Below are 26,815 nucleotides of genomic sequence, written 5' to 3'. Positions count from 1 at the left end.
CTCTTTCCCATCTCCATCTCTGACTCTTATGATTGGATGGTATTTCAAAGATCATTTTGGAGAACAGGGAATGCATATTCTGTTTTCAGAATTTAAAAACCTTCCTAACATCCAGTGGCCAGTTCCTAACAAATCACAACTCATGAAACTATGGAAGAGGAGGCATGGTTCACCATCAGAAAAAGTCACCAACACTGCATACTTTTTCAATCCAACCACAAAATCTCACAATTTATCACCACCATAGTTAACATTTACTTGTTCCCACTCTGGTGATTATGCTCTTGCAGAACATCTGGAGTTCAAATAATAGGACTAAAAAAGCTCACATGGTAAAGATTAGGGACAATCTCTTGTCCAACAAGCTTAGGCTTATTTATGTGCTACAGCAAAAGAAACTACGCAACACAGGGGACCAGGAGCATCCCACCCAACAAAGGAAAAGCTTTTTTTTTAAATAGGATTTTTGAAGAACAGTAGAGTTTACATAAAATTATATGAAATGGTATTTTAATGGGCTCAAAGCAAAACAGAGGTTTGAGCAAAAGTATTAACATCAGGACTGGGTTGTGACAGGACTTAGGTCCTCTTTCGCTGAAAACTACATAGTTAAGATAAATGAGGAATATTGTACCTGAAAACCTCTTATCTGAAACTCTGCCTTTGAGTTGGATATTGAGGCTGCTTCTCTGTGTTAAGGTGACTAAGATCCTGTCCCAGAAATAGTGAAACCTTCCATTCTTAATGATGTGGCTTAAAACTGCCAAGTTTCTGACAGTCTATGATTTCAGGACACAGAATTTCTTAGTGTTCTGTCCTTTCTGTTAATTAACAAATGCAGTGAGTTTACAGACATCTTCTTATTCCTACTATTTGAATTGCTGTATATATTCTAGGCCAAAATAACAATACTCTAAATCATAAATCAACAAGTTCCCACTTTACTTCACTAAAGTAGAAGTTTAGTAGACAGAAGTTTTGGTAACTATGACTACCTGTTCACTAGTCTGAAATAACTCAGCTGGAAAAAACCTAGGGGCATTCATCACTGTTTACAGTCATGAGAAGATCACAGTGTTGTCAACACTTTGCCATTCTTTTATCTGCATGACTTTAGAGAAATCATTTCACATATCGGGCCCCTCAAGAACTGTGAAGGACTATGATCGGTCACAAACTCAAAGGCCTTCAACAACCAGGACTATGGCAGGCCAATGAATGTATAAAACATGATCTAGCAAAGGAAACACTTTGTGGAGACAAATTTGGTCTGAGAGTCATCAGCAAGCCTTCGAGGATATCATCCTTAACCTCCCTTTCAACTATAAATTTATTTTCTACATTTTCACTTTACTTAACTATGGTTAAAAAAGACAAAGCTTTTTTTAATTTATATTTTATTAACCTATAATGTATTATTTGCCCCAGGGGTACAGGTCTGTGAATCATCAGGCTTACACATTTCACAACACTCACCATTTCACATACCCTCCCCAATGCCCAGCCACCCTATCCCTCTCCCCCAAACCCCCAGCAGCCTTCAGTTTGTTTTGTGAGATTAAGAGTCTCTTATGGTTTGAAAAGACAAAGCTATTTTATCAGTCATCAGTACATGTGTCTCCCTTTGTTTTTCCTGAAGCCAATTTCACACTTCAGAAGCAATCAAACCCTCAGCCAAGAGACCAATGTATCTACCACAGAAAGATAATTGGCTCCTTTACAAATATCTCCAATATGTTTTGAAGAACTCAATACAAGTGCTCTTATGGTCACACCTAGAAAGAAAGAGTAATCCCAATTTTAACTCTAAGACCATACTCAGGGAGGGGCATTCAAAATGCACAATACAAATAAAGTCCTCACTTAGTTTGACCTTGTTGCCCCATGAAAAGTCTTCTTTCATTGCTTTATGTGCCTTTGTCTTGCCATCCTAAGATTTGTAATCACTGTGTGATGAGAAACCACTTAGAATTTCCTTTTATTCCTTTCCCTCTCCACTCCCAAATAGCATAGTGCTGTTTACACAGAAAGAGTCTCAGTAGTGACTCAGATTTATAGGCAAACTAGAGTCGTTCCAGTAGCTCTGGTGACTATTTCCTTAAAAAAAGGTGAAGCACTATTCTATTTTCCAGAAGCACTGGACCATTCTTTCCATAGCAGAATCAGTACATGTCTCCTTCCATGAGTCATCCTGGTTTTTCAGAAATTCTTACTTCATCTCATTATCAATTAGAAACCAGGTCTGTGACCTCGTGAACCCTATAGTCTCATACTTAGTCATGGGTGGTGAATAAGACAAACAAGAAGAAAGTAGGATGGTGGCAACACTGGGTTCTACAAACTTTCATCTTGTCATGTGACATGTCAACTTGTCATAAGACATGTCAACTGGTCAAGTGACATGGTATGGAAGGATTGGTTATTCCATGAGCAATTTTTTGGATGATATAAATTACCAAGTATTCATTTCAATGAGGAAGAAAGCAGACAGGCAGAAAGGAAAGCATCCTTCCATGATGTTGGAATTGCTGCCTCAGCAATTGAATCCACCAATCTAGAGGTCAACGGGTAACCACAACTCCAGGAAATGACCTGTGTCCTGGGGGTCATCAGCAGCAGGCCAGGGTATATAAAGGGCCCAGAGCAGGACACAGACATTCACACCTGACAATATCCAAATCCTCTCACCAGTCCAACCCTAAACAACCCCAGATATCACCATGTCCGGCTCCTGCTGCGGCTCCACCTGCTCCTCCTCAGGCTGTGGGGGAGGCTGCTGCCAGCCCTGCTGCCAGCCCTGCTGCTGCCGCGACCCCTGCTGCTGCCGCCCCGTGTCCTGCCAGACCACCGTGTGCCGCCCCGTGACCTGCACCTGCCGCTGCACGCGCCCCATCTGTGAGCCCTGCCGCCGCCCCGTCTGCTGTGACCCCTGTGGCCTGCAGGAGGGCTGCTGCCGTCCCATCAGCTGCTGCCCCACGTCCTGCACGGCCGTGGTCTGCCGCCCCTGCTGCTGGGCCTCCACCTGCTGCCAGCCCATCTCTGTGCAGGCGCCCTGCTGCCGCCCCCCCTGCTGCCAGCCTGCCCCCTGCCGCACCACCTGTAGGACCTCCCCCTGCTGCTGAATAGCCCACTGAGAAACATTCCCAGGTGTTCAGAAACATGTAAAAACTCTTCCCAACCCAAGGGATCAAATGAGAGATTCCTTTGCAACCTACATGCTCTTCAACAACTAACTCAACAGTAGCTGTCTATCCGTTTTCCCACATAATTACCCAGTTAATCCCGCCCCTCTTCTACAATCTTTAGAAACATCCCAACTTTCATCATTTGAATTCCTGGCTTGAAAAAATTAGTGAACAAAGATCAAAGTTCCTCTTGAATGGAGCTCTATCCCACTGACTCATCATCACATCTCTACTATTATAAGATGGGATACTTTTCCAGGATATCATTATATTTATGATGGGGTTTTGCATGGTAAAATAATAAAAATTTTATCTCTGGGAAGCAAATGGGTTTCTCTTTATTGTTTATTAATTTTCAAAAGCTTATTTTTTGGTTATGGTATGGTATACATAATCAGAAAAAAAAAAAACAAAGAAAGAAGGGTTTTGCAGGGAACTTTTTTTTTTTTTAGCTTAGAAACAATTCAGGTAGAAGATCTGTAATTTTAATAGCAGTTCAAATAATGTAGAACCTCTTGTGTGAGGTACTTTTATAGCTCAAGCCACAGGTTTTGTAGTGATGCTGAGGAAATGGAGAGACTACATGTTTCTCTGATCATGAACTTGACCCATGAGTCATCCCCACACATGTGATAAGTGGGAGGAAGACTAATTTAGAGCTGCATTTATAGCCTGATTTAGAAAACTGTGCAGTGATTAATATAAGTGGTACCTGGGAATCCTGAACCACTGAAGGCCTAGGCTAGAAGAATCACTATCCCATCTTTCCTACGGCTCCCCTCCGGCACTACTATGGCCAATTCTGATTCTAATGGAGTCATTGCTGCTAGAAAAATGAGATATGCAGCTGGAATCATTCATTTAGAACTCCAAATGACTTTACCATTAAAACAATCCCCAAGTAGTTGAAGTGGTAAAACATTAATCCACACTGGGCATATCTACCTGTCCAGAGAGATGAGGCAGGCCAGGAAAGCTTTATGAAGGTCTGGAACTTAAATGACTTTCTTCATTACTGGATTCCCACTGATATGTGCCATACTTGGCACATAGGATAAAATCAGAATTTGTTGAAGGAGGGAATGAATAAGTTCTACAGGGTTGCAAGAGAGAAAAACATCTCTATCCCTCACTGATTCTCTCCTCATGATGGACATGTACATTCTTCTAATACAATAAATAAGCCACCTTATGAAGGAATTATTTTTCTTGAAATATGGTAAAAAAAAAAAAAAACAACTTCTCAACAAGAAGTCCATTGCAGTCAAAACATTTACATGCACAACAGAGTCTTCTCTTTAGTAAGGGTCTATCTACTGGTATATAGAAAATGGACTTGTGAGCCTTTCTACATATTCTTGGACACCATTTTAAAAATTCTCTAACTACACAATTTTCCCCTCTCAGAATTTTCTTTGTTGGCTTCCTACAGAATTCCTTGTCTTACATTATTTTCTCAGATGTAGAATTCTTTGTGTACTCCCAAGCTTATCATCATTATTGAACTGTGCTTGTTTTCAGAGTAACTCCATGCCATGGTCAACCACAGTGGTTGGTGTGGATCTGGGTAAGACTGCAAGAGACTATGCAAGCAGAATGATCAGAAAGGAGGCTTGCACCACAGCCTTCAACCACGGATCTAGAACAGGATCAGGTGTAAAGCAAAAGATCAGAACCAAGCAAATCCAAAGGCAGAGTCTACAAAGTGGCTGAGGGAAGTGATTTTCCTCAGTCCCAAACAACTGAGAATCACAGCTGGCTCTGGGAGCAGGAGTATGCTCAAGCACAGTGCATGGAGAGACAAGGGAACAAGATACAGGGTATGACAAAGCAGGCCTGGAGACCACTTTTGGCAGGATCACTACCTGAGTGCTCTATTATGATGGCAGACTGCAACCTTCGTCTAGATGGTGGTGTAGGGGCCAAGGGCAGGCTGCCCCAAAATGGGCCACTTCGGCATAAACATTTTCCTGAGTTAAAAGCAATCAAAACCCAGCAGATTCAGGAAATGTTCTTTACCTCCTCTGCAACTACCTGCCTCTACCAGGAAGAAATCTATTAACAAGATTTCTCTTTATATAAGACACTTATCTGCTAATAGGGCAAAATTTGTTTTCCAAACATCTCCTCTCACCTTCTGGCTCATGGTCTTTCTCCCCTTTGTATCCTCAGACCCCCACCTCTCTCCTTAGCTCATGTAAGTATCATGTTGCCTCATTGTCTTTGGAATTTCCATGGCTGTGTGGATTCCCCATAAGTATGCCATTAAATTTTATTTTCTCCTCTTAATCTGTCACATGTCAATCTGGTTCTTAGTCCAGCTAGAAGAACTTTAAAGGGTAGAGTAAATTATACCTTCTCAACAGTGGCTTTGTTCATAGTGCCCCATAACCACTTCGTTAGGTCCAACTTTGATGCTATCTCCTTAGGGTATGTTTTGGAATTTTTTAAAAGATTTTATTTATTTACTTGACAGAGAAAGAGAGATCACAAGTAAGCAGAGAGGCAGGCAGAGAAAGGGGGGAAGCAGACTCCCCGCTAAGCAGAGAGCTCGATGCAGGGCTCCATCCCAGGACCCTGAGATTATGACTTGAGCTGAAGGCAGAGGTTTAACCCACTGGGCCACCTAGGTGCCCCTGTTTTGGGATTTTTAGAAAGCTATGTGGGAGATAATTCTTTGAATTCCTGAGGATATGGGAAATACATAAGAATCCTTTCAGATAACTCTAAAAATTAGCCATTTCATAAATACCAACTATTTTAAAGATAAATTCACTGTTAAAATTCATACATAGAACAGATGTTCCTTAATGGCAGGGGAATATGATAACCATATTCCATTCTTCAGCTTACAAATAATTTTCCCACAGATGTTTTTGCAGTAAGCTCTGGCTCCAACCTAGTAGGTGTATGATCTTAGGCAAGTCACTTCTCTACTTTCTTATGTGTAAAATGAGGAATACAATACCTATCTCATAGGATTATTGTGAGAATTAATACATGTATTTGTTTTAGCACAATACTTAGAATATAGTTGTTAGAATTCAATGATACATTATTGTGAAGATTTAAAAAATGCAATTTTCCATGGTTTGGAAAGCTACAACTATGGAAAATAATGAGCACATATCTAAGACAATTTTTTTTTAAAAAAAAGCCAAAGTCACAGTAACAGAGAATAGAACAGGGATTACCAGAGGCTGAGTTTATATTGTACATTCTGTACATAAGGAACCAGATAAGTGACTTGCCTAAAGTCATACACTCATGACACCCTAGTGTTGGAGCCAATACTGTGGGATGTCGGGGGTGAAAGAAATAATTAAGAAAAAGAAATGGTACAGTGGTGGTTGCCAGGGGCTGGAGAGAGGGGTTCAATGGGTAGTTAGTGGGGTTTTTTGTTTTGGTTTGGTTTTTTAAAAGATTTTATTTATTTATTTGTCAGAGAGAAAGAGAGAGAGAGCATGCACGGGGAGCAGCAGAGGGAAAAGCAGGCTCCCCGCCAAGCAAGGAGCATAATATGGGACTTGATCCCAGGACCCTGGGATCATGACCTGAGCTGAAGGTAGCTACTTAACTAATTGAGCCACCCAGATGTCCCAGTGGGGAGTTAGTGTTTAATGGGTACAAAATTCTAGTTCTGCAAGATGAAAAGAGTTCCAGGGGCACCTGGATGGCTCAGTCAGTTGAGCATCTAACTCTTGATTTCAGCTCGGTCATGATCTCAGGCTCGTGAGATCAGGCCCCACCTCAGCCTCTGCACTCAGTGTGAAGTCTGCTTGGGATTCTCTCCCTCTGCCTGCCCACCCACCACCCTCTCATTAATTAATTTTTAACTAATTATTTAATTACATCTTTTTTAAGAGCTCTAGAGATGGATGTGCTAATGGTTCATAGCAGTATAAATATATACCATATCACTAAACTGTACACTTAAAAAATATGTCATAAGTTATATATGTATTTTACCAAAATTTAAAAATTGGGGGGAAAAAACCACACTGATGACAAGATGATAAGATGGATTCCTGTAGCTCCCAGAAGTACACAGTAAAACTTCTTTTACTGAGATACCATGACTTTTAAAATAGTCCTTTATTATTTTCCTGAACTTGTTTTGTCCAGGAAGCTTAGCAGCGGAAACAGACACTCACAACTTGGGGAATTCACTTCCACTATTAGTAAGAGCATGACAGCTACTCTGTGTCATCAAAACATCAATTGGTAAAACATCACTGAATTATGAAGATAATTGGAAACTTTGAAGTTAGGGTCATTAAGTTCATATTCGAACCATAAATAGCAAAATATAATGGGTCTTCATTAAATAAGGAAAGCAAATGGTCTTTCACGAGTACCTGAGCACTTAAAAAAAAAAGTGTCTAGGGATCTTGCTAAACTTTCAGTGTCATTTCAGAAAAATTAAACACAAACAAGGAAATGATCATGTGTCCTGGGGGTCATCAGCAGCTGGCCAGGGTATATAAAGGGCCCAGAGTAGGACAAAGATATTCACATCTGACAACACCCAAATCCTCTCACCAGTCCAACCCTAACCAACCCCAGACATCACCATGTCCGGCTCCTGCTGCGGCTCCACCTGCTCCTCCTCGGGCTGTGGAGGAGGTTGCTGCCAGCCCTGCTGCCAGCCCTGCTGCTGCCGCGACCCCTGCTGCTGCCGCCCCGTGTCCTGCCAGACCACCGTGTGCCGCCCCGTGACCTGCACCTGCCGCTGCACGCGCCCCATCTGTGAGCCCTGCCACCGCCCCGTCTGCTGTGACCCCTGTGGCCTGCAGGAGGGCTGCTGCCGCCCCATCAGCTGCTGCCCCACGTCCTGCACGGCCGTGGTCTGCCGCCCCTGCTGCTGGGCCTCCACCTGCTGCCAGCCCATCTCTGTGCAGGCACCCTGCTGCCGCCCCCCCTGCTGCCAGCCTGCCCCCTGCCGTACCACCTGCAGGACCTCCCCTTGCTGCTGAGCAGTGCATCAATTACTGATGGTCCCCAGTAGAAGATGGGGTCCATCCATCCTGCTCTTCATGACAGAACAGCACACCTTTTCTGAGAAGTCCGTTTTGTATCTCTTCACCCTAGCTTGGAGTAAGCACTGGAACCCCCTTTTCAGTCTGACTACTCATGAAGAGTACCCTGTCCTCCCAGGAACCCTGTCTAACTCCTCAATCATGTCATCTGTTTCCTAATAAACTTAGTATTTCCAGCATAGAAATCATGGTCTTTGTGATACTTTCTTTTAGTAGGTTCTGTCTGTTTTGTCCACAGACATTCAAAGCAAGATGCACAATAATCCTCTCAACTTGTTCTCTAAAATAACCCAAGTCTGGGTCGTTTCCTTATTATCCTTGTAAGTGGAATTTATAAGGCACAGTAACCAAGTGAGAAAGGTGGGCACAACTAAATCTTCATCACACACAGAGAGTCAGGTGTGCTCACAATCCAGACATGCCAAACATCTGGGAAATGTCCTTGAACAATACCCAGTAAGGAGGCTGCATCTCGGCTGATGAGGGTTCCGTCACTGATCTGATACCTGTTGGCAAGCTTAGAAAACCCAGTGTGTTAGAGGTGGAAAGAACCTCAGGCAACATCTGGTCAAACACATTTGTGAAGCTGAAGAGCAATGAGTAATGAAAGATAAAGTAAGTTTCTTACTAATATAATCACTGATGTTCATTAAAGATCCAGGAGACCATATGCCCCCTGACATTAAGCCCTTAAAAGTCAAACACTTCCTCTCAGTATGGTAGGAGACATGTTCTTCTGCCCAGAGGAACTCTTTGGTCTTTTATGGACAAGAATAACTGTGGTTTCGGATAATTCCTTTCTATGTGTTACAGATCTGGTAGTCATTTTGAGTGTTATTCAGGGTGTCAAGTCTTGTGGGTACTGAATCAACATCGGCTCTCAAGACTGCTCACCTTTATGCTCAGGAACTGGGCAGTAATGGCATTTTCCAAGAAAATTAATCAATCACTGTCAGTCTACACATTGTTAAATATCTACTATGAACAAGACACTGAGCTGACCACACTGAGAGAATATGAAAGAATAAAGAGGGCTCTTGCTTCAAAGAAGTTACAACGTATTTAGGGAGATGAAGTATAAATAAGAAAAAAAGTCAAATAGTACATACTGCAAGCAATATAAATATAGAAGAAATGTCAAGTAGTTAAAAATAGTTGAAGATTGTAAACTTACTAGGAAACATGTGCAATTATCTTGTCATTTTTAAGTCAGAAATAAACAAGGTGTAACATAGTCAACTATTCTGTAAGGAAAATGTACTCTGCATGTTTATGTATGTTTATGCCTAAAAAATTACCTAAAACATGATGCAACAAAATCTAAGAGTAACTGGGGATAATACTCAGTTTCTTCTTTATAATTTTTAATTACATAATTTTAAAATGAACATATATTTTCCTTTTAATGGAATGTACTGTCTAAAACCTGTATCTATTTTGGGAAAAATATTTGAACCTTTCTCATGATTATGCTCTGCTTTTAAAAACCTACCTATCAGAGTCTAAATGGATGTAAAGCAGATAATTAGCAGCTATTTGTACTCAGAAGAAGTATTTTATTATATATAGAAGAGAATATCACTATGGCATATATGATGGACTTTCTGATACCTTTAAAATGATCAAATTATTAAACATTGATTTGTATTTTAACTCTTTGGGATCATCTCAACTGCTTAAATAAGGTGTGTAATTTGATATATCCCAATTAAAATTTGTTTTAATTGTTAGCAGTTTTAAATTAGAGGTATAATTATTTTTGTCCATTTGAATAGACAATTGAGAATTAAGAACATAAGACAATATTTTCCATGTTAAAATTTGATCATACTGTTACATTAAATGATAGTGTTAAATAAAGTCCTCAGCATTAGTAATACAAAATATGTTGCCCTTCACCACCAGGAATCTGTCTAAATCAGCTTTAAGGCTTTTTTTTAATGGAAGTTTTTCTAAGAGCTCACTCTGTGTTGCATGGGGTTCTCAGTACAGTTCAGGCCACTATCCACAATTCTGACACATATTCTTCTTATAGGTTTTACAACAATAACCTAACTCCCCTTTGAGAAACTGGGTTAAAAACACGGAGCTCTATATCTTCCTTCCAGGCATTTTTATTTTACTTCATTATTACTTCATTTGTTTACTTCATTATTAATGAGACTCTCCAATAGATTATCTTTTTTAGTGTATATTCTGTGGTATAGAATAGAGTGGTAACTGAATAGAGTGGTGCAGGCATCACCTGAATAGAGTGTTAACTGAAAGAGCAGGTCATTTGCCATAGCAAATATGCTCACCTTTATTCTAAATTCAAAAGTTAAAGGTTATAAAGGCACCCACAGAAAATGACTTTTTAAAAATATATTCACTCAATAAACACAAGACAGTTACTAAGTGCCAGGCACTGTTCTTAGCAAGTGACAAATAATAGCTTATTTACTGTCACAACAACCTGTGTGTCCTATCATTAACCTTCATGGCCCAAGGACACGCAGCCAATAAGTGGCCAAGTTTTCAGTGAAGGTTACCTAGTTTTAGGATAGGCGGCATTAAAAAATGCTCTGTGGCTTGCCACCAATGTCAAATCACAGAGTTCTGTGGCACAAATTTCTGAAATTGGACCCATATTTTCTCTGCCTGCACATGAAGCTTGAATATGGGCTGGGGATGAGGATCTTAGACTAACACTAGAACTGCTTTCTGAGAGACTCACGGACTTTCTGTAGATCTTTACAAAGGAGAAAGAAAAAAATCTCTTTGGAATGATTTTGGATCAAAAGTGTTCAGAGTAGAGAAATTAGTCTTGTTAACTTAAGGTTTTATGTATCCTTGAAAGGCTCCCTTTACATAAAATGTGATCATGAAAACCCCCAACAATATGAAAAACTGATGAGACAATGTGCATTGAAAAGAGCTAAGCACAGGCAACAAAAACAAAAAAATCAGTAAGCGGGACTACAAATAACAAATTAAAACAAAAAGCAAAACAAACAAATAAACAAACAAAAAAAACCAATTTGATTGAAAAATGGACAGAGGACCTGAATAGATATTTTCCCAAAGAAGACATACAGAGGCCAACAAGGTGCCCAACATCAGTAATTATCAGGGAAATGCAAATCAAAACCACAATGAGATATCATCATACCTGTTAGAGCAACTAGTATAACAAGATCTAACAAATGCTAGTGAGGATGTGGAGAAAAAGGAACCTTCCTTGGTGTATTGTTGGTGAGAATACAGACTGGTAAAACTACTATGGAAAATGGTATGGAGACTCCTCAAAAAATTAAAAACAGAACTAACATATGACCTAGGCAATCCCACTTCTGGGTATATATCTGAAGGAGACAAAATCACGACCTCAAAGAGGTTCTGTATTCCCATTTCATTACAGCATTGTTCACAAGAGCCAAGGCACTGAAGCAATCTAAATGTCAAATGATAGATGAATGCATATAGAAAATGAGATATATGTATACACACACACACGGCATATATATATGAGTAATACATATATGCCATGTGTGTGTATATTCCAAGTCTTGGAATAACTGTTTTTTTAAAAGATTTTATTTATTTGACAGACAGTGATCACAAGTAGGCAGAGAGGCAGGCAGAGAGAGAGAGTAAAGCAGACTCCCTGCTGAGCAGAGAGCCCAACGCGGGGCTCGATCCCAGCACCCTGGGATCACGACCTGAGCCGAAGGCAGAGGTTTTAACCCACTGAGCCACCCAGGCGCCCCATGAATAACTGTGTTTTATACATACATAATGAAGTATTACTGAACCATAAAAAAAGAAGGAAATCTTGCCGTTTGTAACAACATGGATGGACTTCGAGGGCACTACGCTAAGTGCAGTAAGTCAGAGAAAGGCAAATAATGTATGATCTCACATGTGGAATCAAAAACATCGAATTCATAGAAACAGAGAACAGAGAAAAGGTGGTTGTCAGGGGGTGAGGAGTAGGAGAAATGGGAGATTTTGGTCAAATGATACAGACTTTCAGTTACAAGATGAACACCAGGGATATAATGGACAGCACAGTGACCACAGTTAACAAATCCTAGAGGAGAACACAGGCAGTAACTTCTTCCACATCGGCCACAGCAACTTCTTTCAAGGCACGTCTCCAAAGACAAAGGAAACAAAAGCGAAAATGAACTTTTGGGAGTTCGTCAAGATCAAAAATTTCTGTACAACAAAGGAAACAGTCAACAAAACAAAGAGGCAATCCACAGAATGGGAGAAGATATTCGCAAATGACACTACAGACAAAGGGCTGATATCCAAGATCTATAAAGAACTCCTCAATCTCAACATCCAAAAAACAGATAATTATGTCAAAAAATGGGCAGAAGACATGAACAGACACTTCTCCAAAGAAGACATACAAATGGCTAGCAGACCCATGAAAAAATGTTCATCATCATTAGCCATCAGGGAAATTCAAATCAAACCCATATTGAGATACCACTTTACACCAGTTAGAACGGCCAACATTAACAGGACAGGAAACAAGAAGTGTTGGAGAGGATGTAGAGAAAGGGGAACCCTCTCACAGTGTTGGTGTAAATGCAAGTTAATGCAGACACTTTGGAAAACAGTGTGAAGATTCCTTAAGAAATTAAAAATAGAGCTATCCTATGATCCTGCAATTGTGCTACTGGGTATTTACCCCAAAGATACAGATATAGTAAAAAGAACATTGTACCCCAATGTTCATAGCAGCAATGGCCATAATCACTGAACTGTGGAAAGAGCCAAGATGCCCTTCAACAGAAAAATGGATAAAGAAGATATGGTCCATATATACAATGGACTATTACGCAGCCATCAGAAAAGATGAATACCCAACTTTTGTATCCACATGGATGGGACTGGAGGAGATTATGTTGAGTGAAATAAGTTAAGCAGAGAAAGTCAGTTATCATATGGTTTCACCTACTTGTGGAGCATAAGAATTAACATGGAGGACATTAGGAGAAGGAAAGGAAAAATGAATTGGGAGAAATCGGAGCGGGAGACGCACCATAAGAGACTGTGGACTCTGAGAAACAAACTGAGCATTTTGGAAAGAAGGGGGATTGGGGTATAGGTGAGCCTGATGGTAGATATTAAGGAGAGCATGTATTGCATACATGGAGCACTGGGTGTGGTGCATAAACAATGAATCTTGGAACACTGAAAAAATAAAATTTAATTAAAAAAAAAACCACAATACTATGTTGTAGATTTGAAAGTTGCTGTGAGAGTTAAGCTTTAATCTTTTCATCATAAAAACAATAACAACAAAAACCATAAAAACAATAACAAAAACAAAATCAATAACAAAATGATAATTATATAGGGTACAGTGAAGGATGTGTTGACTAATTTTATCATGGTAAACATTTTTCAATATATACACGCATGAAATCACCCCAATGTACACTTTAAGCTTACAAAATGTTATATGTCACTTATATCTCAATAAAGCTGGGAAAAAGAAAAAGAACAAGAAAGAGTAGAATACATGAGTTTTTATCTTGGCCCTGGTTGCTGCTTTGGAAAAAAGTCAAGTGTGTCCATAGACAAGAGAAAGAACATGAAATGTGAGAGAATCAAAGGTCTTCATTGATGAGACCACACTTCATTTATCCCTCTTATGTATCCCTCTTATGTTTCCCCAATTATGACTATATGTTCAGTCAGTTTACATTCCTTCTAAAGTTTTAGAATTATGTTTAAAATTTCACTGGGGGATCTTTAGCTCCTGGGGCTTGAGGCACATTCTTTTGAATGATGGGAATGATCCTAAAGTGACCAAAAATCCTGTCTGGTGAATAATAAAAGGGGAAAAGCTAAAAAGTAATGAGACTTCTTCCCCCATGTAACTCCCCAAGGGCCTCTAACAACACTTCCTAAGAAGCAGTGTCATCACAGAACACCTGTGCAGCCTCCTACATGCCTCCTCTGATCAATGTATTATCTATGTCTGCAATGCTGATTGAAAACCTCCATCTTACCACTTAGTCATACAGTGCCTATGTCAAGGATATTAAGACAAAAATTCTTGTTACACAATTCTCTATCATAGATATAAGAAAGGCAAATATAAAAAAAAGTCACGTCTCAGAAATAAATATCAACATTCTGTGGCCAGAAGGACCACAGTCGCTCAAACTTGACCTAGAGAAAAGAAGGGGAAAAAATGAAATGCAACCATGGATATTTTATGTCAATAACTTAACTGACTTACAAAAGTAACCTTTTATCTTTCCCATACAAACTATCTGAACTGCGGTCTTATTCAAGGTATATGCATTCTATTGTATCAAGTAATATGTCAATAAACTTCCAAGGAGTCCAGACCCAAGGACATGTCCAATACCTGTTTGACTCACATGCAGGTTTCTCAGGGCATCTCCTGGGGGTCAAGTCAGGATCCAGTCACTGATCTAGAGACCCCTATATGTTTCTTTTACAATTTGCAGTTCCTTTAGGACCATTTTCCCCAACATTCATCAGGTGCTACCTACCCAACATAAACATGAAGAGCTGTTATTATCCCAAATGACTGTGAGGGTTTAGATTTTGATGATGAACAGCATGAATAGATCCATATTTAGGAAAACAAGAGTTCTCTAATGAGATCGTGAGTATGTCACAAGCAATGCAATCATTAGTCAAAACAAAATTCTACTTAATTGGCCAAAAGATAAAGGGGGGGGTGTGTCATCAGCAGCTGGCCAGGGTATATAAAGGGCCCAGAGTAGGACAGAGACATTCATACCTGACAACACCCAAATCCTCTCACCAGTCCAACCCTAAACAACCCCAGACATCACCATGTCCGGCTCCTGCTGTGGCTCCACCTGCTCCTCCTCGGGCTGTGGAGGAGGTTGCTGCCAGCCCTGCTGCTGCCGCGACCCCTGCTGCTGCCGCCCCGTGTCCTGCCAGACCACCGTGTGCCGCCCCGTGACCTGCACCTGCCGCTGCACGCGCCCCATCTGTGAGCCCTGCCGCCGCCCCGTCTGCTGTGACCCCTGTGGCCTGCAGGAGGGCTGCTGCCGCCCCATCAGCTGCTGCCCCACGTCCTGCACGGCCGTGGTCTGCCGCCCCTGCTGCTGGGCCTCCACCTGCTGCCAGCCCATCTCTGTGCAGGCGCCCTGCTGCCGCCCCCCCTGCTGCCAGCCTGCCCCCTGCCGCACCACCTGTAGGACCTCCCCCTGCTGCTGAGAAGTGTACTGACCATCTAGAACAAGCAATCAACCTTCTGGAAAAAAAAAAAAAAAAGCCATACTCCCATCTCTACCTACCAAAACTCCTGCCCTGAACCATCAAAGTCCAAGCCAACCAGAGGATGAATGGAAATCCAGGCTCATCTCTTAAGACTTGGACTGTTCTCAAGTCTTTGTAACAGTATCAACTCCCTTCTTCCCACTGTAGATCTTGGGTCTTGTGGCATGCTTGTTTTCTAATAAACTTCTCTTCTTTGGCCTAGCAAATACATATTTGGTTTTACTTATTCATTCTAATTATTTTTATTAAATTTAAATTAAAAATGTACTGATTGCCTAACATTGGCAAATCACAGGCTAGATGGTATGCAACAGCAATTAAACTTGAGTTAAAAATGTGTCCCTATTTAAAAAACTTCTAGGGAGAGAAATGAAAGTCATAATAATGCAAGTAAAAATTACAAAATGAAAAAAAAGTACAACACACTTTGATGTCAATAGAGAAATCACTATTGATTGGGGAGAACAAGAAGGACTGAAAAGGGAACTAGCATTGTATATGGGTTAAGATTTTGGCATGCAGATCTAAGGGCAGATGGCATTCTCAACACTGGTAACAGTGTGCACAAATGTATATAGAGAGGGATTATTCAGAGGATAGTTTGGCTGGGAACACTGGACATATGTAGAATGAGCAGAGAGCCCAAAGGAATAATGGAAAATAGATTTGGAAAATGCGTATGCTTTGAATACTAACCAAAGGAGTATGCCCTTAATGCAATAAATTCTAAGGACCTGTTGAAAGCCTTGGAAAAAGAGAATGGCATGACAGGCATTGGGTAACAGGATGATTCTTATGGCAGCTGCTTATCAAAAAAGAACTCCAAAGTCTGGACATATAATGGCTATACAGAAACAAATTAAGAGGCCATTGTACTGGTCCAAGTGATACACAGTAAGAACTTAACTAAGATGATAGCCACGGAATAAAGAAGACACAAAGAATATGGCAGACATAGAAACCCAAGGTATGTTACCTAATATGAATGTGGGAAACAAGAAACAATTAAAAATCAAATGTGTTATTGCGGTTCTAGAGAAAACCCTTCTGGCCAGAAGACACTTAAAAGAATCTGAACATATTCATGCTTATTTACTATGTGATTAAAGTTACTACTCCATAGCATTTCTGCTCACTACTAATATTTCTATTCCTGAGCTATTATAAAGTATTTTCTTTTTTTAAAGTATTTTCTTAATAGGAGACAAAGAGTTTTAATAATTTATTTATCCTGGAAAACAGCATGATATAAAATAAAATGAACTGATACAGGAGGGAGAGGTAGGAGTTTTATACCCAGCTCTTCTGTTGTGTGCTATGTGAATAAAGCAAGTCACTAACCTCTCCAAAATGCAGTCACTCCTGGACTCAGTAGTATACTAACATCAGCTAATGCCAAGAGGAAATTAAAAGCAGTCTGTACCACAACATCAGTGTTCCAACTTAAAACTATGAGGATGGATGATAATATATTTGACTCTTTCCCTTGATTCATCCCTCCTATCAATACTACAATGATTTGTACACTAGAGCAAGATATGAGACAGATTGAATCTTGCTTTCTGCACAACCCTTTACTGCTATGTGCATAAATGATGACTTAATAAACATTTGCTACTTATAAAAACAATGATGTCAGTTTCTTTTTTTTTTTTAATGATGTCAGTTTCTATAACTATACAATCAAACATTTGGACAAGGTGATTTATTAATTTTTTTATCTCTGATATTTAATGAATCCTTCAACCACTTTTTAACTTCATACCTATAGTTATGGTTATCATATGACATGAACATCTTTCTTGACAGTGGCATGAATCACATCTTAATGTAATTCTATCACTGCACAAACCAATTCTTCCACCTCATAAATAACTAACTATGTGCTCCTATTCAAGATTGGAAGGAAAGAATAAAAATACCACAAGTAGCAATAATATGCTCTTTTTGGTCACCACTTTTTTTTTTCATTTCCCCCCATGTAACCCTACACATTCATCTTTTGACAACAAATTCTTTCTTTTGACAACCACCAAAATTGTTTCAAATTTATTTTCCTGTAATTTACATCAAAATTTCTGGTTATGTACTCTGTAAATGGAGCAAATCACTTACCTCTCCAAATTATAGCCATTCCTAGATTTAACAGTATATTCTAACATTGACTGAAGCTCAGGGAAAATTAAAAATGGCCCATACCACAACATCAATCCCTTTACACTTATATCTTAAGTATAAGGATATTTAATCTCTTTGCACTTATATCTATTGAATGATATTTGATCATTCATTTCCTACCCTGCCTTATATACACTGTAATCCAGAAAAAGTATCTCCTAACTCCTGCTTTTTCTTTTATTGATTCCCCTTCATAAAATCAATTGTCATGCTCTTTGGCCTAATATAATTTCACAGGGCACATGGTATAGTTACATAAAATGGAAAATCCCACCTTTAAGAAATACTGTCTAGGGGTGCCTGGGTGGCTCAGGGGGTTAAGCCTCTGTCTTCAGCTCAAGTCATGATCTCAGGGTCCTGGGATGGAGCCCCACATGGGGCTCTCTGCTCAGTGGGGAGCCTGCTTCCCCTCCTCTCTCTGCCTGCCTCTCTGCCTACTTGTGATCTCTCTGTCAAATAAATAAATAAAATCTTTTAAAAAAATACCATCTAGATAATCTACATAGCAGTGATTTTTACCTTTCATAGGGAAATACAAATTATACTTGAAATTTTGTGTGATATTTTCCTAATTATTGGCTATGAATTTTAACCTTTTAAATTCATGCTAATAAAATATCCACAATAAATTGGAACAGAACCATTTTTGTTCTACTGATCTTCCTCAGTGGTATATTCTGATGTCTAAATGTGTGAAGTTCAGGAGAGATCATGGAAATTGGAGAGGTCCAATTCCTGGAAAAAAATCTATGAATTTCTATGAATGTGAAGTTTATCAGAGTTTTTATCTGGCTGACTGTAGGGACTATAATCTTATTAATCAAAAAATACAAAGATAGTCTTACATAAAAGACAACCAGTTGTTAGTAATTTTTCTCTGGAGACTTGAGTCTGGTGAATATGACCCTAAAAATTCACATCATCTTATGAGTGAGAGTCACTTTGTCAGGTGATATGATCATAAATGCAGAATGGAAGCTGAGACTTGAGGAGAAATTATAGCATTGTTTGGAAATGAAACAACATTTCTACCAAGGACAAAAACATTTAGTGAGCATTAGCTGAGCAATAAGGAAAAACCAATCTGGGATGCATTTAAAATAACTCAGTATTTGAACAATCAAAGGACTCTGGAAAAGCTTGTTTAAAGAGTAACAAGATAAAAATGCTGCCCACCAAAAACACAGGAACTGGCCAAGACCTATAAAAGGCCCAAGTGAAATAAGCAGCTCTAACCCAGAAACTTCACCAAGCAAACCAACTGTCAACTGAGCTCCTGACATGGCCTGCTGCTCCACTAGCTTCTGTGGATTTCCCACCTGTACCACCAGTGGGAACTGTGGCTCCAGCTGCTGCCAGCCCAGCTGTTGTCAGCCCAGCTGTTGCCAGCCCAGCTGCTGCCAGACCAGCTCCTGCCAGCCCAGCTGTTGCCAGACCAGCTCCTGTCAGCCAACCTGCTGCCAGCCCAGCTGCTGTGGAACCAGCTGTGGCACTGGTGGTGGCCAGGAGGGTGGCTGTGGAGCTGTGAGCTGCCGAGTCAGGTGGTGCCGCCCTGACTGCCGCGTGGAGGACACCTGCCTGCCCCCCTGCTGCGTGGTGAGCTGCACACCCCCAACCTGCTGCCAGCTGCACCATGCCCAGGCCCCCTGCTGCCGCCCATCCTACTGTGGACAGTCCTGCTGCCGCCCAGCCTGCTGCTGTTACTGCTGCCAGCCCAGCTGCTGCCAGCCCACCTGTTGTGAGCCCACCTGCTGAACACCTTCTAAAGGAATCCTGAGAAACTGGCACTTCAAAACGAGCCAATGTAGAGTCCCAACAAACTTCTGAGCTCCAATACTCATAACCCAGCTTGCGAACTCTTGTCACACGGCTACATAATTTTCCTGAAATGTGAATTTATAATCAAAACCAAAAATATTTCATAAACCTGGATATGAATAGAAGTCCAGCAAGGTTAAGAGGAATATGTAAAACTTTACTATAAATATCATCTGAAATAGTTCAACAGCTCATTAGATTTGGGATTTAATAAAATTTTATTCTTCAGTGATGAAGTCATGGTTGGAGCTTTCTTTTCATTGGAATTTTTTATTGCTATCGGGGTACTTGGATTTCTCAAAATCTTACTAACTGTGGTATGGCCGTATGGTTGGTCTTTATTTTTGTCCTTTTATAAAGGTCTTTAAAAGATGGTTTTCCTTTGTTTTAACATTAAATGGCCCAATATTCTGCAGCCAAAATGTATGATTAAAAGAATCTATCAGTATTTAGAAATTATTTTCCAAGGTCCTCACATGTGCAACCAGTGGGCTAGGTGTTCCAGAAGATCAACTTTACAAAAAAGAATTTTTATGTCATTTAGCTTCTTGAAGTGTTACCAAATCTATTCATTTCATTCACATATGACTCTGTGTACAATTCTTTGAATTACCAAGGGTATAAAAGGGTAATACATAATTGGAAAGACAATAAACACAAGATTTCAAAATATCAGCATAAAATGTAAAGACATCCCGAGTTCTTGTCCCCACTTTGTAACTAAGAATCCATGGATTCTTGAGCAAGACCCTTTGCCTGCCTGAGCACCAGTTTAGAAAGCCTGGAAAATGAAAGAACTGACTTCCATTGCTTACAACATCTCTCCCAGGCATTGGACAGATTATTTCCTAAATAGGCAATGCACTGACAGACTCTTCAGATGCACAACAGGGAAAAAGTGTTCAATGGTCAAATACGTTGCATATATTTTCACCATCTTGAAGGTTTACAAAGCACATTAGAACATTAAAGAAAGCTCTATAACTATTACTCCCAAATTGATTTAGAGAATCTTCCACTCATTTATTACCAACTGACATCCTGTAACACTAGTATTCCTCAAAATATACTTTGGAAAATGTTGAAAGGGAATTCCAACTAATGTTTCTATAACATCTATATAGTTGTTTCATGTATTGTTAAGTAGAAAATAAATATTCACTACAGGAATGGATTTAAAGGAGCACGATCCATTAATCCATTCACCATGCCCATTCTTATTCTAATCTCCCGACAGAGTTCTAGAATGAAGCAAGGATAAAATTAAAAAAAAAAAAAACCCTCGTAATAAGAACTTCCCTTTTAATGGATAAAATCTTTGATTTTAAAATCAAAGTGGTAAACCAGTGGCTGGAGATAAAGGGGGATGGGGAGTGATTACTCAAGATTATTAGGGATTCTTCTAAGGCAATGAAAAAGCTTCTAAACTAGAGACAGGAATGGTGGTTGTAAAACATTATGGATGCACTAAAGGCCACTCAATTGTACATTTTTTTAAAGATTTTATTTATTTATTTGACAGACAGCGGTCACAAGTAGACAGAGAGGCAGGCAGAGAGAGGAGGAAGCAGGCTCCCTGCTGAGCAGAGAGCCCAATGTGGGGCTCCATCCCAGAACCCTGGGATCATGACCTAAGCCAAAGGCAGAGGCTTTAACCCATTGAGCCACCCAGGCGCCCCTCAATTGTACATTTTAAAATGGTTTAATATATGTTATGTGAATTTCACCTCAACTCAAAAACTAAGTCAAAGGGATGCTGTCTCCACTAGCACAACTTCACCAGAATTAGAAAAAGTCACCCCCTTTAGGTAGACATAGTCTGAAGAATACACAGCTTACTAAGCTTGAGCATCTTTTTGTGAAGAAGATTCTCCAACCTCTGAGTGGACAGAGCCCCCCAACAGGGGAAACCTACATATTCATACACAATGTGTCTAAAACTTGTTCAATATTGTGCCCCTCATAAACCACTCTCTTATCTTCCAACAGATTAGGAAGACTTAGGTTTGATGTACCTTTGATTTAGAAGGCTTCAGGTTAGACCTGAAAGAGCCAGGTTGACATTCAGAGAAAAAATCTTATTACTTGATTTAGAATAAAAAGTTGGGGATGTTCAACTCTTTGGTATATCAACCACGTCTTATCACTCAGGAACCTAAGTAAGGTAGAGGCAGCTGAATTAAAGAATTAGTAAAATGGACTTTAAGGAATTGAGAGACACCCCAAAATTTACAGTAAAAAACCCAGAACCTTGATCTCTTAAAGAAAAATAACTCAAATATTAGTATCTATAAACAGAAGGCAAATATTCAATAATAAGAGACAAACACATCCTTTCTCCAAATGGTACTATTGGGTCTGGGCCCCATTGCTTAAATGAAGAAATGAAAACCAAAGAGAATATGCATAGTAATAAAATACTTTTTTAAATGTAAAGTTCCTGGCATTCTTTTCTCAAAGAAGACCACAGATGGGGATTTCCAGCCTTTAAACAAGTCTGAAAAATCTACACAGTGAAACATCACAAAGGACCATAACTTCTTACTCCATTTGTATGAGAACCAATCAAGAAGAAATAGATTTAAGTGGTAGAAGGAAATAATTTTTATTTTCTTGACTTACTTAAGGAAGATAAGAGAATATTCAGATTAGTCTATGGCAGAAGAACAGAATTCTCAAATTTAAGTGTCATACCTTATGTGATGGATTAATCTTATTTAACAACTTGACTAGCTTAAGGAATCCCCAGATAGCTGGTAGAACATTTTTCCTGTGTGTCTGTGAACGTGTTTACAGAAGGAATTAGTATATGAATCTGTAGAATGAGTAAAGAACCTGGGCCTTCAGCAATGTGGGTGGGTATCATCCAATCCTTTGAGACCCCAAATAGAATAAAAAGGCAGAGAAAGGGTCAGCTGTTCTGTGGCCTAAGCTGGACATCCATCTTCTCCTGCCCTCAGACTTCATTGTTCTTGGTGGACTTCTCAGGTTCCCTATTTGTGTGAACCAATCCTTCACAATAAATCTCTTCCTACATATTTTTATATTTATCCTACTGGTTCTATTTCTCTGGAGAACTCCAGCTAAAACACCTAATAATTCTCTGAGGGCAACAAAAGACCAGAAACATGAAAACTGAGTTAAGTTTTACAACAAGGGAGATGCTATAAACAGTGCCACACCAGAAAAGCCAGAAATGGAGACCTAAAAGACAACACCACTATGTCCAGTGCCCTTACCAGGAGGTATTTCAACTCCTCAAACATCTGAATTTTTGCAAGGGGAGATAAATGTTTTTATTATTTATTATTTGTCAAAATAAAAGATTCTACTGAATTTAAATATGAATGAAGTAGCTCTGGGAGATTGTAATGGTGATAAATCTACATGTTCCAAACATCCAAAGTTAAAAAAAAAAAAAATCAGCTTATCAAAGAATCTGTGTGGTAGATTTGCTTAAGGAGAGGAGGCAAAGAATTCACATACCTTTTAACTCACATTTGATGTGGGATTTGAAAACATCTTAATTCTGATTTGAGAAGAGTTATGATCTTAACTCAAAGCTGTCATTTCTAGAGAAGCAGAACTAAAACTTGGTATTCTGATTCAAACTCTGTATGTGGTATTTTAACTTCCATTTCCCTACAATATAATCCATACTCAATGAAAGCCAGGTCACCTTTCATTGTACCTACACAAAAGCTTCATCTTCACCCTCATCAGTTGTCTCATTCAAATTATATTAACTTTCAACGCATTGGAATAGTTCCTAATATGTACAGTAAACTGTAAGCTGCTGATCTAACACACCATAGTGTGTCATGTGCTCCAGTGTTAATACACTGTCATTTTTATGCAGTTAAGGATGTTTAAATCTAGAAGACATCCGAATACCAAAGTTTAGATGACGTCTCAAGTCAAATAGATTAACCTTTTTAAAAGCACTTGAGATTTTTCTCGAAACATGCTTATTATGGAGTTAAAAAAAAAAAACACCAAAAATTTCCAGATAAGTCCAAATAAATAGTGTTATTACTCATCCAAAGCTCTGCCTTTCTTCCCTGGACTCTAAAAAGTTTGAAAGTGAACAAATTTTTACATCTTTCTTTTACCCTTTGATTTTCTCTACAACAATTGCTTACATGGAAAACAGAGTACTGACTGCAGTGGTTGAATAGAGTTCAGTCTGGAGTCAGATGATGTAGATTCAAATTTCAAATTCACCACTTGCTGCTGTGAACCTGTGCAAGAGACGTAAATCTGCTTGAGGCTCAGTTTCCTTACTTGGATGATGGAAGTAGCTATAGGCATGGCTCATATGACTGCAGTAAAAATTAAATGAACTGATACATGCAAAGCAGTCAGAACCATTTGAGCTCCAAAGTGCTCCAGAAATTGTGATTAGTAACAATTCATCCACATTTCTCAGTCCCCCAAAAAAGCATCCCTTTCTGGCCAGCTGGATCACTTTGCTTCATAAATTGAAGATGAAAAAGATAAAGAGGCAGTAGTTGACATTGGAACCACATTGCTGGGAATTAAACTGTCATGTGAGACCCAAGAGTGTGATTATCAGTCAACACTGAGTAATACGACACTCCTTAAAAGTGAGGCATCAATTATTCTTAGGGTAATCACCAAATTTTATCAAATATGGGGCATTATGTGTTATGTACCCAGGGAACGCCAATGACTACTTGACTGTGGTAAAGAATCTTAATTGAAGACCAAATAAAATGAACTTATAAAAGCTTTCAGAAGTTGAACAAATAACTCAGGAATAGGGCAATTATTATTCAGAGGCAGATTATTTATACACAAACAGGGAAGAGATTTTGAGAATTATGTAAATCATAGCTAGTCAAGGCTTATAAAAGGCCTGATGTGGAAGTCACCACCAAAACTCAAAAACTTCTCTTAGCAACCCAACTCTCAACCCAAGTCCTGACCATGGCCTGCTGCTCCACTAGCTTCTGTGGATTTCCCACCTGCACCACCAGTGGGAACTGTGGCTCCAGCTGCTGCCAGCCCAGCTGTTGTCAGACCAGCTGCTGCCAGCCCAGCTGCTGCCAGCCCAGCTGCTGCCAGACCAGCTCCTGCCAGCCCAGCTGTTGCCAGACCAGCTCCTGTCAGCCAACCTGCTGCCAGCCCAGCTGCTGTGGGACCAGCTGTGGCACTGGTGGTGGCCAGGAAGGTGGCTGTGGAGCTGTGAGCTGCCGAGTCAGGTGGTGCCGCCCTGACTGCCGCGTGGAGGACACCTGCCTGCCCCCCTGCTGCGTGGTGAGCTGCACGCCCCCAACCTGCTGCCAGCTGCACCATGCCCAGGCCCCCTGCTGCCGCCCATCCTACTGTGGACAGTCCTGCTGCCGCCCAGCCTGCTGCTGTTACTGCTGCCAGCCCACCTGCTGCCAGCCCACCTGCTGTGAGCCCACCTGCTAAAAGCAAGCCTGCTGATTTCTGATTTGAAGTTTCAACCACCAAATCAATTCATGAATTATCTCTTCTAACACCCATGGATGGCTAACAAATTCTTGAATTTTTATTTGGTTTTTGTTGTGGGGGATAACAAATATTTGGGCCTCACAGACTTATATAATTCCATTCAATTCCGGAAAGACCTTGATCACCCCAATGACGTTGCCAAAATATGAATTTAACTCAAGAAATTGCTTCAGCACACATTTGAATCTACTCTGTGACTCAGTGTCACCGATGCCACAGAAGAATCATCTGTCCTATATTTACCTCCTATACTCCACCTTTCTGCAAACTGCACTTTTTATGAAAGGGGAATAATATACCAACGCCTATTAAATTATATCTATTTGGTGCAGCAAACATATCTCTTTCTCTTCATTGAGTGTGTTTGTGATACGTATTTCATAAAAAGTCACAAAAGATTTTAGTCTGCCTTTGCTATACCACAATGGTTTCTAGGAAATTTTACCAGATCTAATGGGGTTAATCCCCAGAGAAAGATAGAGTAAAGGCAGTTATAAAGGGCCTCAGAAGTGGCACAGGCTCTATTTCCATATCCTGACCTCATAAAGTACTTTTATAACCAGAAAGTTATAGAAGCCAGGAACTCTGAATCCAGAGCCAGAATATGATGTATTTTTTTTAAGTCTGTTAAAGGAATGCTCTTTCAGGCAATCTTCAAACCATGGGAATATAAGGCTAATATATTACACTCTTCCATTTATACATAGCCTTGCAGAGTAAAGCAAGAAAGCGACAAGTTGCAGAAGGCTCTCTGAGGAAATATGCTTTTGGTTAGATGGAGGATTTTACTTTTCCCATTTCTAAACTGAAAGTGAAAATAATAATGTAACTAATTTGGTTTAAAATTTTCACTTAGAAATACATTTATTATATATATACATGTATGCATACATAATACACAACGAATGAAAAAAATACATACAATGAACTTATACATATTTATTTATTTATTTGACAGAGAAGGAGAGCACAAGAAAGGGGAACAGCAAGCAGAGAGAGAAGGAGAAGCAGGCTCCCAGCCTGATGTAGGCCTCCATCCCAGGACCCCGGGATCTTGACCTAAGCTCAGGACAGACACTAACCCGGCACACCAGAATGCACACAGATTTAAACACAGCATTAGGAAATACTTCATGAATCTGGGTAGTTTTCAGACAAGGATCAAGATTAATTTGTGTTTTCTTGGACTCAGAACTGGAGGGAGCCAGGGGCTCCTGGTTGGCTCAGTCAGTTGAGCAACCGATTCTTGGTTTCAGCTCAGGTTGTGATCTCGGGGTCATGGGACTAAGCTCTGGGCTTAGCTCAGAGTCTACATAGGCCTCTTTCTCCCTCTCCTTTGGCCCCTCCACCCTGCTTCTTCTCTCCCACTCTCTCTTCCCCTCTTCCCTTCCACCTCTCCCTCTAAAATAAATAAATCTTTAAAAAAAAAAAAAAGAACTGGAGGGAGCTGAAGATAATTCTTTTTCATTAAAAATATTGCTTTGGTTAATGGGGCGCCTGGGTGGCTCAGTCCTTAAGTGGCTGCCTTCACCTCAGGTCATGATCCCAGGGTATGGGGATTGAGCCCCGTATCGGGCTCCCTGCTAGAAAGGAAGCCTGCTTCTCCCTCTCCCACTCCCCCTGCTTGTGTTCCCTCTCTTGTTGTGTCTCACTCTGTCAAATGAATAAATAAAATCTTAAAAAAAATATTACTTTGGTCAAAATTACAAAATTACAATACTTTATTCATTAAAGAGTTAATGAAAGTCAAGAAATTAGAAAGCATGAGTAAAAGATAACATGTAAGCAAAGAATCAGTTTCCC

General features: G+C 39.9%; 5 protein-coding genes across 5 annotated transcripts; all 5 read left to right on the top strand.

Moving 5' to 3' along the window:
• Window positions 1-2,720: 2,720 nt before the first annotated feature.
• LOC116863221 (keratin-associated protein 2-3-like) lies at window positions 2,721-3,122 on the top strand. Its single transcript, XM_032850712.1, has one exon. It carries the CDS (start codon window positions 2,721-2,723, stop codon window positions 3,120-3,122), a length of 402 nt encoding a protein of 133 aa, XP_032706603.1.
• Window positions 3,123-7,759: 4,637 nt separating this feature from the next.
• Window positions 7,760-8,161, top strand: LOC116863222 (keratin-associated protein 2-3-like). The gene has a single exon (XM_032850713.1). The coding sequence runs from the start codon at window positions 7,760-7,762 to the stop codon at window positions 8,159-8,161; it is 402 nt and encodes a 133-aa protein (XP_032706604.1).
• Window positions 8,162-15,061: 6,900 nt separating this feature from the next.
• Window positions 15,062-15,490, top strand: LOC116863223 (keratin-associated protein 2-3). Its single transcript, XM_032850714.1, has one exon. The coding sequence runs from the start codon at window positions 15,062-15,064 to the stop codon at window positions 15,449-15,451; it is 390 nt and encodes a 129-aa protein (XP_032706605.1). The 3' UTR covers window positions 15,452-15,490.
• A 3,483-nt stretch (window positions 15,491-18,973) lies between these two features.
• On the top strand, window positions 18,974-19,447 carry LOC116863220 (keratin-associated protein 1-3-like). Its single transcript, XM_032850711.1, has one exon. It carries the CDS (start codon window positions 18,974-18,976, stop codon window positions 19,445-19,447), a length of 474 nt encoding a protein of 157 aa, XP_032706602.1.
• A 5,013-nt stretch (window positions 19,448-24,460) lies between these two features.
• LOC116863225 (keratin-associated protein 1-3-like) lies at window positions 24,461-24,949 on the top strand. Its single transcript, XM_032850715.1, has one exon. The coding sequence runs from the start codon at window positions 24,461-24,463 to the stop codon at window positions 24,947-24,949; it is 489 nt and encodes a 162-aa protein (XP_032706606.1).
• Window positions 24,950-26,815: the final 1,866 nt, after the last annotated feature.

Source organism: Lontra canadensis, unplaced genomic scaffold (genome assembly GCF_010015895.1).
Source record: "Lontra canadensis isolate GAN:19392208 unplaced genomic scaffold, GSC_riverotter_1.0 scaffold718, whole genome shotgun sequence".
Classification (NCBI taxonomy): Eukaryota; Metazoa; Chordata; class Mammalia; order Carnivora; family Mustelidae; genus Lontra; species Lontra canadensis.
This window is presented reverse-complemented; position numbering and strand designations above follow the sequence as displayed.